The sequence below is a fragment of the Catharus ustulatus genome, chromosome 1, assembly GCF_009819885.2.
Source record: "Catharus ustulatus isolate bCatUst1 chromosome 1, bCatUst1.pri.v2, whole genome shotgun sequence".
In the NCBI taxonomy this organism is placed as follows: domain Eukaryota; kingdom Metazoa; phylum Chordata; class Aves; order Passeriformes; family Turdidae; genus Catharus; species Catharus ustulatus.
In genome coordinates, this window is record NC_046221.1 from 142218169 (window position 1) to 142231441 (window position 13273).

The 13273-nt window shown below is 41.1% G+C and overlaps 1 protein-coding gene across 11 annotated transcripts in view; it reads left to right on the plus strand.

The window, feature by feature from the left end:
• The window catches only part of OXR1 (oxidation resistance 1), a 282332-nt gene that overhangs the window by 114774 nt on the left and 154285 nt on the right, over positions 1-13273 (plus strand). For 3 of the 11 annotated variants that reach the window (XM_033082668.1, XM_033082686.2, XM_033082694.1), the window contains exon 2: positions 11729-11894. The exons of 7 other annotated variants lie outside the window; for them this stretch is intronic. In XM_033082668.1, the coding sequence (XP_032938559.1) occupies positions 11836-11894 (59 nt within the window). In that variant the 5' untranslated portion in view covers positions 11729-11835. The remainder of the gene's footprint in view (positions 1-11728; positions 11895-13273) is intronic. One more of the 11 variants, XM_033082676.1, reaches the window with a different exon arrangement.

Below are 13273 nucleotides of genomic sequence, written 5' to 3' on the forward strand. Positions count from 1 at the left end.
GCACCTGGAAAAGGAAATATTCAATCTTCTCTTAATTTCAGAGATGAATTGCATTTTAAATCAGGGCACTGATTAAACAGTCTCCTGAGTGATGCAGTTGTGAAGGCACTGACAGCTCTGGAGGGACAAGAGATAAACTCTCATGACGACAGACAGGCTCTGACCCGAGAAGGGCTGACGTCAGTGTCATGGCAAGTGGCTGCTGAGAAAGCCACTTAGGAAATGAATTGCTGTAGCTGAGCATTCCTGGTATTAGAGGAGCACCATGGAGAAGTGATTATTGAGTGCTGCTGTCATTTCTTGATGCAGGTCTTGTTTTGCTGAGATTAGGAATATTAAAAAACAGCTTTTCTTTTTGGTATATGGTATGTGAAAGTGCCCACAGTTTCTGAAGCAGGTTTTTTGCTTTAAGACTGCTGGCAGCATCCTTCATGCTCTGGTATTAAGGCTCTCTCATTTTCTCATAAGCAGGCTAATGGCTAATTCCAGTTGGTTTATAAAGACACATCCACATTATAACATTAACAGAGGGGATACATTTGGTTTTAAAGCCATTTGTGAGGAGAAAAACAACAGGAACAGGCATGGAACACTTTGGAGTGGGAAAGCAGTTTGCTAGAGCAAGAGGGAGAGAATTTGAAAGGACAAGGCAGGGATGACCCCTGTCTTTTGGCCACACCTTTTTGATAGAGCCCTGACTTCCTGAGTGAAGGCCTCTGTCAAGGGGTGATCATTTCAAACTGCTGTTCAAACAAAAGCTGAGAAACAAAATGAAAGCCATTTCTTATCAGTCTTGTGTACAGCTAGTTTAAATAGATTTTGAGCTATTATTTGTATTGCAATCTGATTGAAATGCGCAGGTTACTGCATCTGCAGCAGTTGCCTGACATTTCTGCTCTTGGAAGCTTTCCAAGATCTGATTGCTTATATTATTCCTCCACCCATTTTTTTCTTCTTAAAAAAAAAAATGAAAAAAGAAAACCTCCTGCAGAGAGGAGTCCATGTGAAACCAATTATTGGAGTAGCTTAGCTCAGTTCTATGAATTTTCTTATCTGCATTTTTCTTATGTGTTCCTTTAGTCCTGAAATCAGGGAGTAGTGGAGCAATATGAATGGAAAAGTGTTGGAGAAAAACAAGGAGGTTAGGATGGGGGGTTCTTCAGAGCAGTGCTGTTTGCTTGATGGAGGAGGAATCAGAAGACAGGAGGAGGAAGAGAGCATGAGGAGCAATTAGAAGAGAGCTAAGCATGGGGAGCAGGACACTTGCTGTGGTTTTACTGGGTCATCCAGATGAAAGGCAGCACTTACTGTCTGCTGAGCCTACACTCCTGAATCACGGCCATTTGTATGGATGTGAAGATAAAGAGATGCAAAAATCTGTAGTGAGTTAATTTTGTCTTTGTGTGGCAACTTTTTAGACATTTAGTGTCGGGATGAAGTGAAAAAGGCAGTAAAAGGCAGGAACGTTGCTCTTGCAGTTTTGGAGATTCTGACAGAACCTGGAAGCAGCAACTTGACTTTTTAGCTTTGTCACACCCAGTGAAACACAATTTTATCAATGACTCTTTCTGAGTAGTGATGAATGACTAAATAATCTGTGTGAATGGTGAACTGAAGCACTGATGAATAAACAAGAATATCAGCTGTAAGAAGGTAGTGATAAAGTGCTTCCTGTCAGAATCCTTAAAGTGCAAATGGGGGAATGAGTCTCAAAGAGCATTCAATCTAGCTCCACTAATGACTAGTGAACAAAATGAGAGGAAAAAGGCAAATGTTCTTTGGACCAACGTGGCTGCCTATAAATCTAGCCTCAAATACCTACTGCCAGTAGAAAGTTTAAAATCTTAGTATTTGACTAATGAGCTCATTCACTGCAGAGAGCTCTATCTTAAAGCTTTAAAAATGCCTTCCCTGAAAACCTTGGAAGTCTTTGTGGAAGAAGCAGCCCCTCAGGTTTATGAAGGGTTGTGTGATACATATTGAATATATGCATTCAAAAGTGTGTCTTGGCATAAAATTGATTTGTGTCATCTCATTCCCTGCAATTATTCCAAAAGACACCGAATTTGCTTTGTAATGACTTGAAGGTCTCAATTATACATTTAATTGCTTCATGGAAGGCAGTTTGGCAGAAAGGCACAGTGAATGTATGAGTATTTTAAAATGCAAAGGCATTTGGGTAAAAAGAAGGAAGTAAAGGAAGAAATATCAGATGGCACTGGGAACTGTTTGGGAATTCTGCTTTTGGGATTTTGGTTAGGCTTTTTCCTAGGTATTGTAACTGTATAATTTGATTAAGGAGTTCTCAAGCCCTTTTTTTCCCTAACTAATCTCTGCTGGGAGCTGCATTTTACAGAAATATCTACCAGTGCTGTAGCAGATTTAGGAGATCAGAGCTACAGTGAAGGAAAGCTACAGAAGCAGTGATTTACTGCAGTACAATATTCTCTTACAGCCCTGCTGCATTTTTCCAGTCATTAAAATTCTGCTGCTGCTGCTGTTTGAGTGGGGGGAAATCCTGAAATGGCTGAACAAAATGCAGTGAACATTTCTTTATGTTTCTAAAAGATACTAAATATAATTCTGGGAGGAAAAAGTGTTCTTGTGAAAGCAAGTTTAGCAGATGCCAGGTTCAGCTGGCAGCTGTCCTTATCACGCAAAGTTTATTGGTAAAATAAACTGCTCTTTGTTTCCCATAGGAAGTGTTGTGCAGGTAGGGCAGGTTTGTGTTTTGCCAGCTTGCCGTGCTCAGGAGTCAGCCTTGGTTTTATAACAGACCAGCTCATCAAAATGCTTGTAGTTTGCTGATGCTGATGATCAAGCAAGAGTTTTGGGTCTTGGCATTCTCCTCAGTGCAAGGTTTTCCTTTGCTGAGTATGGTAGTGATGCTTTTTGTCTCCATGTGCTTGTGCAGCTCTCCCCTTTGCTCCCAGGACTAGATCCAGATGTAGTTCTGTGCCTGAAAATGTGCAGACCTTGGTCTGGTGTACATCTTCAATAGCTGCTTTCTGGATGAGCAGGAACGTGATTCTAATTTGGCTCTCACCCAGTGAATTCTCTTTTCATGTGCTTTGGGCGTATTTTGAATGGGCTCCTTTTCATCCATTACACCCCTTTTACACAAAATGTCTTCTTTTGCTTTCCTTCTCTGAAAGTTCACTTCACTTGTATATGAATCAAATGAGAATTAGCAGATTTTTTTTTGCATGGTGACCCATGTTTGAAAGGATAAAAAGTGAGAGTAATGGTTGTGAATATTAAAAACCCTATTTTTGTGGATTGTGGAGATTCTTTTATGGTTCCTGAGTCAGTATCATTGGGTCTTTTGTTTTTTCTTGCTGAGGCAACTGGAAAATAAATTAGGTCTGTTGACTTTTCCTAATCTTCTTCCAATCACAAATAGCTGTAAATCCTTTTGATGGAACCATTTTCCCTTAGGAAAGTAAAGACTGATCCAAGTAGGACTGTGCTGTGTTTCCAGGTTAAAAAAGCATATGCTTTTGGATTGTTTGTCTTTCTAATCCCAATTAAGCTCCATATTGTAAATTGCTACTATTTTACCTATTTACTATTTAGCATAAGCAGACTCAAAAGAGTGCCATCAAAATAAATTGTCTTTTTACTTCCTCATAACAGTATCTTGAAGTGATCTATGATTAATCTGTTCTTTTCTACTCTGCCTGTCCTTCCACTTCCCTCCCACACTCCCTTTTTCTTCAAAGTTTCATTGCTCTTTTTTATTTTAAAGCGTACGTATGTACGGATATATTATGGGATGGAGATTTTGGTTCCTGAAGAGGTTTTTTTTTTCTTTTCACATCTTGCAATTGATTTTCACAGAGTGGGATTTAAAATGTCACTGGCCCTATCAGCTTTTCACGAAGTTATATAACTTCTTGATTTCTCAGCACTCTGTAAAGATGAAATGCAGTAGCTGCAGCACGGATGAAGATACCAGCTCTCACGCACAGCATACTCTATCTACCCTTTCCCCACTTGTTTGTCACATGTCATTTTATAGAAGAAAATTACTAATTTCTACCATATTAACATTAAAAGCTTTATATTCTCAGAATATATGTTCTTTAATGATTTATTGAATTCCAAGCTTTTTTTTTCCCCCTGCACTATATACTGCAGAATAAATGTAATGGAAGGTCAAGAGACTCTGTATTTTGTTCACATAAATTATGAGTACAACAATGTTCTAAATATATATCTTCTGGGCACCCAATTATCTTGGAAAGCTGAGGGACTGGATCAGCAGGAGGTCACTGTAATGGTCACTACTAAGAAAGACACTGGACTGGATTTCTGTCTGATTTTAGGTATCTCCAGATGAATCTTTGTGGTTGCTTTAAAATATTTCTATGAAAATACAAACCTGTCATTAATCTTACAGCCAGACCAAGTCTGTTAATTCTGGAATTAGTTTACCAAAACCATGCATTTTTTTCTAGAGGGAATTAATATTTTAGAGAAAATTTGGGAAGCATAAGAATTTTCCCAATCCAAAGCTTGACTACTTCTCAGTTTTGACTTTGTTGGAAAGTTGGGGAGTTTTTCCCTAAACTATTCTGAAAGTGGAAGTCTTGATTTCATGAAACACTGGAGGTCTTTGCTGAAGCAGCTAGGCTTGAGTATTTATGCTCCCAGGGTTTCCAGGAGAGGAGCCTGCCTGGTACATGCAGCTGGAGCAGAGCCCTCCATCCAGTACAGCAGGCAGGAGCAGGATACCTCGGTGAGGGCAGGTGCCAAACAGGGCCTCCTTCATCTGGATGGGCAGGACAGTGAGCAATTCTACTGCCTTTTTCCTTTTCTATTCCTTTGAGTTTTGTGTAAAGATTTACACAGGTTTTCATAGATGTGCTCCTCTACTAATGTGGTAAGGAGTTTCCTCCAAATTTACAGGGATCTGAACTAAGTCTATATATATACAGAGGGCTATTGAACAGCATGAAGGGAATGGATTCCAACCTCTTAATTTCATTTTCTGTTGTTTTATATTCCTCAGTTTTTTTCCTATTTCTCACATTGTTCACATGTGAGGTGAAGGGAGTTTTACCTTTCTGTGCCTAAGAGCAATTAGCAAGGCTTAGCCATAATATTTTGATTTCTTAATAGTGGTTTTTCATAGAAGATTAACCAAGGGAAAAAACCACACATTGTGAGATTAGTTAAATGCATGTTGAAATACTGCCAATACTTCCTGCAAAGGAAATGTGATTTACTGATTCTCATTTAGCATTTAGACAAAAAGCATCTGATTTATCTAACAGGACTTCTAAAATCTTGACAGTTTTATTACATGCATCTAAATGCAGCTTCCATGTTTTAGTTTGTACGCTGTTTCCTTACAAATTCTGATCAGGTGGTTGTTTAACACTTCTGCCTTGGAGCTGAGTTCTAGTTAGGAAGCTAAATACACAAATGTTTCCAAACTCACTTGCCTCATTTAACATGCTGTGGCCTCATTTGTCTTCTGGGCTCTGTTTTTGATCCTTTGAAACTGTTTACATTTCTGCTTGGCTTCTTTTTTTTCACACTGTCAGGCACTAACTCCTCATCTGTATTTCTCTGTTCATCTATCCATTGAGGCCTATATTTGATCATGGGGATCTTAACCTGGCACTGTCAGCCAGGCACCAGCCTTGAGGTGCTCTTTTTTCTGGACTAAAGGAAAAAAACAGCTTCACTGTGCTTTGATAAACCTAAATTGAGTATTTTTTATTGGATTCTTCTTTCATTAATGTAATTTACTGTACCTATAGATTGCCAGTGTCTGGCAGTGGGTGTAGCTGCAGTGCTTATTCTGCTCTCTGGACTTATTGATTTAAAAATTATAATAAAAAACGCTGCAGGGCAGCTGTGTTACGCAATCTCTTGCTTCTATGCTTGTCCAACTCTATTTTGTATCATTGTGAGCAGAAAAAAAAATAGGAAAAGATTGTTGCTTGTCACAGGCATAAATGTAAATGGTGGTTCAGGGGAAAGGTCATCCGTGTCTGCTGGAGAGGATATATCTTACTTTGGCATGAAACAGTTCTGGCTTTAGACTGTCCTCTTGAATCTCAGTATGTGCTGGCTGAGAGTCCCACCTGCAAAGGGAAAAGGCAGGAGTGGTGGTGAGCCCTTCCCAGTGCACACGAGCTGCAGCCTGGGCAGCAGCTAGTGCTGCCTCTGCAGAAGCACAGGTGGCTGCCTGGGAGTGCTGCTTGTCTTCCCCTTCCTCCTCTTCCTTTCTTTGCCCCAGTGTCTCCCCCATCTGCAGCTGAAAGTTTAAGAAGATCCCCAGTCTGTGGATGAAGCTTGGTCATCTCATTTTAACCTGTTGCAACATCACTGCAGGGTTTGTGAGAGCTGCCCCTCTAGGGGCATGTTCCTTCCTGCTCCATCCACCAAGGCTGTGACTGTTCCCAAATGTCAAGCAGCTCCTGTAAATCTCTGAGAAGGAAAGAATAAAACACTTGTGCTTATTGCAGTGTGCAGACCTAGGGGTTGTGGTCCCAAAAGCCCTGCCCACGCCCCTGACAGAGAGTGCTGGTACTGAGGACACAACAGCTCAAACACTGCTGACCCAAGGGAGCTCATTGAAGCACAGGAACGCAGAGGCAAGATGTGTCCTGAAGAAAAAATATGGGAAAAGCTGAGAGGGTAATTTTTATTTGGTGTTGCACTCAAATGTTTTGCTTTCCAAGACTGGTGCCTTAAATCAAGGATCTGAACAGACTTGTACCATCCTGGGCACTTTCTTGCTTCTCAGGCTTGAACTACTTCATGTTTATTAATGCTATTTCTTACAAGGCTTCTAAATGCAACATAATCAGTGTTTCAATAATGTCTTGGGATAACTTTATGATGCTTGTATCCCCAACTGTTTGTTCTGTTGGTGTTGAATATTGAGTTCTGCAGCTTTAAGACTGGTTCCAGGAGCGTAGGGGGAGAGAAGAGGTGCAGGGTTTGTTATCGGAGACGGCACTCGCTCCCCTGCATCCTTCACACAGACTCTGCTGTCTGCAGTGGACAGCAGGAGAGAGCTCTCTTTTTGCTCTTAGTTTTTCTGGCTAGCTGAGGCAAAGAAGCTTCCTGGACTGTGTTTTTTTTCCCTTTTTCTTGGAATAGTTCAAACCTGCTTTAAGTGCTTCTGTGGTGTAGTGGTGTAGTGAGTTGCGGATAACTCCACAGAAGGATGCAAGCTGTCTGCTCTTGAACTGCAGCATGTGCACGTTTCTACTGAGCCAAGTGGTCTTTGGCCTGTGACCTGCCCCCACAGCTGGTTCAAGAAATACAGCTCTGCCAGAGGAGGATGCTGAGAAGAGCCCAGGTACCTTCACCTCCTGCAAGTCAGAGCTTTCTTTTTACCGTTGATGTTAAAATTGAAAGCTGGAGCTTTATGTTCAGATGGGAAAAATGTTGGGTGGTATCCCTCAGTTAGCCATGGGCTGCATTAATGGTCACCTCCTTCCCAGGATGGAGAGAGCTGAACCACCTTACTGGTGGCCTCAGCATCAGGCAGGGACCTGAGGATGCCATGGAATCAGTACCCCTGTCAGGAAGCTGGGAGACACGAGTACACAACTGGTTTATTAAAGACTGAGCAGTAACACACTTCATGGTGCTGCTCTCTATTTTAATTTAATTGACTGGCAGCATTTGTCAGAAGAAAGTTCAGCTTCTGCAAAAATGCTGACAAACTTGATAACTGCAGTACATTATGTCAAGTTAGGTTTCTTAAACACACAAATTCAAAATGAAGTGTTCTGTCTGTAGATTAAAAAATGAACTTTATAACTTATAAAATATGAGAATACCTTCCTTTCTTAGGCAATATCCTTTCCTAATGTGTCCTTTCCTAAACTATTACTATGTGGTGTAGAAACAAGGTATAGATTTTTTTTTTAGGAAAGTCTGCAAAATGTCTCTTGGTGGGCTTAAATATTTTTAAAATTTGATGTTTAAAAATATAAACCTTTTAAAGAATCCTACATATTTATATAAATCTGAATTATGTAAGTACTGGAGGACATATTTATTTTTTTCTGTGGCAAATGTGAGTGGGATGTCCACCCTGCCTGCTTGAAGTTCAGGTGAGAGGGACACCTGTGCCACCCCCAGTAGCCCACAGCTGGGGCAGACACAGCCTCAGCAGATCTGGTGGTGACAACATTTTCTGTAGTCTAGGAATGCGTTATTTTCGGTAAATGGGAAAAATCCAAATGAACCATGGCATTTTTATTGAAGACAGGTATTTTAAATTAGTGGAAATCTGCTAGCTGTATCTTCAGTGGCTTTTGGCACCCGTGATGTGCTTTGATCATTGCACATGCAATGCATGCACATGTCTATGCCTGCTTGAGCCACTTCATTCTCCCTTGGGGATGCTCATGCCCTGGTTCCCACTCCTGCAGCTTCTGCGCCTCCTGTGGCTCCTGCTGCTTGGTGCAGCAGCTCTTCCCCTGGAGCACAGACCCTTCTGCAGCCAAGGGGGTGGATCATCATCACTGTGGGCTGTGCCTGGAGGGTGAAGACACACAGAAATGCCTTTACAACCTTCATACTCTTGTGAACACAAAGTAAAAAGTTGTTGAAAATGTTCCTCCTACTTCCACAAAACCGAGAAAAAAAATAGTTCTGTGGGTTTTCCATTTGTTTTTAAATAAGTAAGCAGTATTTCACAACCTATCTGTTCTGAAGTATGTTTCTTCTTTATATATAGATTCTCAGTACAACCTGTTATTAGTCAGCTTATCAAGGGGCATTGCTTACTTCTTTGGATGACAAGAAATGAAAACATATGCTCAAGATAGAATTTCTCAGTAGGTGCCATTAACAGACTTCCCATTTTCTATTTGCATCTCGTGGGCCCTTACCAGGGCTGTGCAGCTGCAGTGTCTGAATGAGCAGAGCATGGGCTGCCATCCCCACTCAGCCCCCTGGGCCATTCTGGGAACTCTGGTGGAAGTGCCAGTGGCTGCTTGGCTATGTCAAAGACCCTGGGTGAAAAGGGAAAGCTGGCTGTAGTTAATCAGAGCTCAATGCTTAGAGCAGGAGGGTCTCCTGACAGAAGGGTAGGAGGATAATTTTGTCTTAAGTATAAAATATTCCTGTATCTTTGAAGATCTTTATTTCCCATCTAGTATAGGTTAACCTGATTTATGAATAAGAAATGCCTAAAGAACAAGACAAGAATTTTTAAAATCTGTGTGGTCAGTACCTGGTGAAACTCCCTCAAGAAAACAGAGCTTTCAATGGAGGATGTGGTGTATAGATCAAATATTCAAAAAAGCCAACCAATATAAAACTCATTTTATACTGTCTATATGTTTTCTGCACATTTCACTAAAATGCTGAAATGATACTTATTATTCAAAACACTTGAATTATGCATAAGTTGGAAGGCAAAAATTCAATTCTGCTTTGGCAATGATGAGGAAAGATTTCTCATTTTGCCTAGTCTCTAACTTGCCTGTGACAAGTTAGGTGTCTCCACAGAGATCTACCTGATATAATTATATCCTGCAGAACACTCTGAAAAGCAGTTTATGTTCCTGGCAAGGAGAAATTATAGATGTTTTAGCCTCCTCATAGAGACTTTGCCCAAAGGGCACTTCAACCTCAGTACATGGGTAAATCTTGTGGCTGAAGGAAGATGTTCCATTTGGAAAGGAGCATGAGGAGAGTTTGGATGATTTATTGTGAGATTGTGCTACTGCTGCCCTGGACTGGTCCCCTCCTCAGCCCTGTGATCTGCTGGCAGCTCTCAGAGCATGGTCTTTACACTCTGCAGCATGTCCTGATGCTCTCACTCAGGACTCTCAGGCTTGCTGCACCTCTGGCCCCAGGGCTGGCGTTCCAGCTGCCAAGCAGCCCCGTGTAACAAGGCAGAGGCTGTCAGGGGACAGTGCAGGATGCCCAGCTGCAGGAGGAAGGTCAGACCAAAAGGTCCCCTCTGCCTGGGGCACTGCAGCCTCAGGGCTGTTTTATCTGCCTGGGCTCAGGTGTTGCTGGCTGGATCTCAATCAATGATGGCTTGTTGTCAATTCCCCTTTCACAAAATGCATTTATACCTCACTGAATTTTCAGTGATGAGACCAGAATGTCTTATCCCATTTATATCTCATGGAATAAAGGTAATAATGATGTATAAATTACTTTATATTTCAAAATAAGTCTTAAAGTTTTGTCAAGTGGTATGATCTACTGGGCAAGGCAGAAGAATGTGCAGTTTTGCATTTCCATGTCTTATGATAAGCAGATCAACAGCATGTTATTTGAACCTGAACTGTGGTTACCTGCTGTGCTGAAGATTATTTGTTGAGATGGTAGAACCAGAACACACAAATCTGTGCTACGGTAAGAGCATTGTAACTTTCAACCTGCTCTGCCATCTCTTTGAGAAGTTAAAAAGCCCTTTTACTTCCAAATTTGTCTACATAAATGTATGCATGTTATGATTGCATATAGCACAGAAATCTTGGGAACATTAAGTGCCTGGGGATATTGCAGCTGGCTTGTAAACAACTCAGAAAACAGTCAAGCGCAGGGTTGGAATCAGAAATGTAAATGCAATTGCCTAAATTAAAGTCCGTGGATAAAACAGCTTTGTTGATGTATAAATTACTTGCAGCTAGCACAGAAAATAATTGATACTATGACAAAGTTAATTACATGGAAAAATATTGTGAGTTTATATGGCTTCACTGTAAGCAAGGTATTCTGTATGCCTAAGAGCATACCATGTAGCTCCCAGACCACTGGATGCGCTGGGCCTTGAAAATTCCCAATTCAGTGTATGGGAGAGAAGATGATAGTGTCGAATGTGATCCTCCACAGTACAGAATGTGTGACAATCTCACAGTAATTCTCAGGGGAATAGGATCTGGGTGCTGGTTGCAGAGCCTATAATAAAGCAACTTTCAAAAACTTCTAATCAGGTGAAATAGCAACTTTCCTTAGAGATAAAACCTTAAAATAGTCTGGACAGTTTGAATCTATCCTTATAAATAAAGCTGCAATAGATATAATCCTGCAACATAAATGAGACAAATAAGAGTGAAATAGAAATCATTATCACTTTCCAACCATTACGCAAAATTTTTCTTTGCTGAATATGATAGAGCTGGAAATTTCAAGACCCATGAAAATTGTACTGAAGTAGATTTGCATAATGCACTGGAAGAGCTTTTGTGAAAATGGAGCTAGTGGGAGTTATTTAAATAACAGTATAGCAGCTATTAGCAAAATAGTGAGATTCAAAATAGTAATTTACTTTACACATCTCTTCTAAAACATGTCCAGAATCAAGATATCTGTCAGCAAATAGTACAGCATTGCAACCCACCCTCTCAAAATTCTGAAAGAACAGATCAAGAAATTCTCATCCCTGACAAAACACAAACCTTAGTAGCAGAACATATTATTTCCACCATGTAAAACAGCTGTAAAGTATTATACAGCCATGGAGAAGCCATATGATCTTGAGCTGTTAATGCGTACCCAGGTTTAGGCAGGAAAAGAAGAATGAATTGTATACACTATGACTATTTGAGTTGCGTTATGTATCTAGAGTGATCGCTGCCATTTTCCTCTCCTCCATCATCATCATCATCACCTCCCTCTCCACTCCTGCCATGCCTCATCCTCCTGGATGTCCATCTCCAGGCCCATGTGTGGTGTGGAGAGAGCTTTGACTCCTTTGCCCATGGACTCACTAACGCTTCTCTCCCAGGCAGTGAGAATGTCTTGTCACACTTGAACCACAAGTGGATTCTGGATTCTCCCGCTTGGAGTTCATGGATCTAACCTGGCAGCAACCAATCTATATGTCTTCTGTAAATGATCCTCCAAGGGTTTACCTGTAGCAGTGCTGTCATGCTCCCAGGAATAATCACAAGGTTTGTGTTCATTTTTGTAAGTCTTTATTTTGTGATATGCCCTTGAAACCCATGAAGTTCCAGCTTTGTCCATAAATCTTGTTAAAAGGGTGTGGGTTGCCTGTTCTACACAGCAAAAAAAGCTATTTTTCAGTTATTTAGACACTATTCATCTTCTCCCTGAAGCCTGGTCAAAACTTCTGGTTTGACATTGTCCTTTGTTATAGAGTAAAGGATGGTGGCAGTTTTCCTGCATGTGCTGTGGCCACTTCCATGAGGATGGCCATGAGGTGGAGAGAGGGTGGTTTTGGTTTGCTTCGTGGTACTCTGATGATTAACAATTGCTGTGTCTTTGCAAAGCAATTTTTGGTAATGTGTAAAAAGGGAAAAAAAGAGTGTTTTGTGTTCTTCCTCTACTTGCTCAAATACATGATGCTGGGTGTATAAAGTAGACAGGATGTTGAAATGCCTCTGTTTATTTTCACATAGCTCTCATGCCTGCGATGTTTTCTTTGCTGAAGCTGGGCTCAGTGTTACATTGTTAATACATACCTGCCACTCTGAATTGCTTTGTGGGCTGTGTGGGTGTGAATTCATTCCCAATCCTTTCCTATCGCCACCCATGTGAAGATCACGTTGTGTTTGCTCTGTGCCGTCAAATGATCTCATACGCTGCTTGCATTTTCTGGAAACTCTGCTGCATGATCAACACATTAAGGAACAGACTGAAGGACTTTTCTGAGGTTTTTGTTTGTTTACTGTGAGACATTGATTTAGCGCCGTCCTATGTTCTAGTTTGCTGTGTGGTGTTTGGTTTCTTTTCCTCTGCAATTCATAATGGCCAATTCAGATTTGAATTGCAAGTGTGTTGCACTCAGTTGCCTGCAGTACTTGGTAGTGGATAATTAGTGATAATACAAAAGATGGGGCATGTACCGAGTGCCTCTTGCCCTGTGAAAAACCTCCACCTTCCAGCAATCCTTGGCTCAAGGAATTTGTGTGCTGAAGTACCTGCATGCTTCACAGCCTCCAATGGATGCTTTCTGCCTGACTTGTGTCTTCCTATTCTGTACCAAGTGATACTCCTTGTCTGTACAATTATTTCTGTCGTGCAATTATATATGCTATTCAAAGAAGTACTTAACTCTGTTTGCTCCAAACATGTTGCTTGCCTTCCTTTGGTTCTTCTGCAATTTCTATGAGTGTAAAACCATTTGCCTCCCCCTTTCTGGTTGCTGATGGCTGCAGAGATCCCTGGGCTGTTTCTCTCTGTTAGTTCCTTCCCACAGTCTATTTTGTCTTGCTCCATGAGGAACCAATGCATCACCATCACAGGTGTTTTTTTTCTGTGCCAGTCTAATTCTGCTGTCTTCCTGTTGGGAGGGCATGACCAGAGCCAT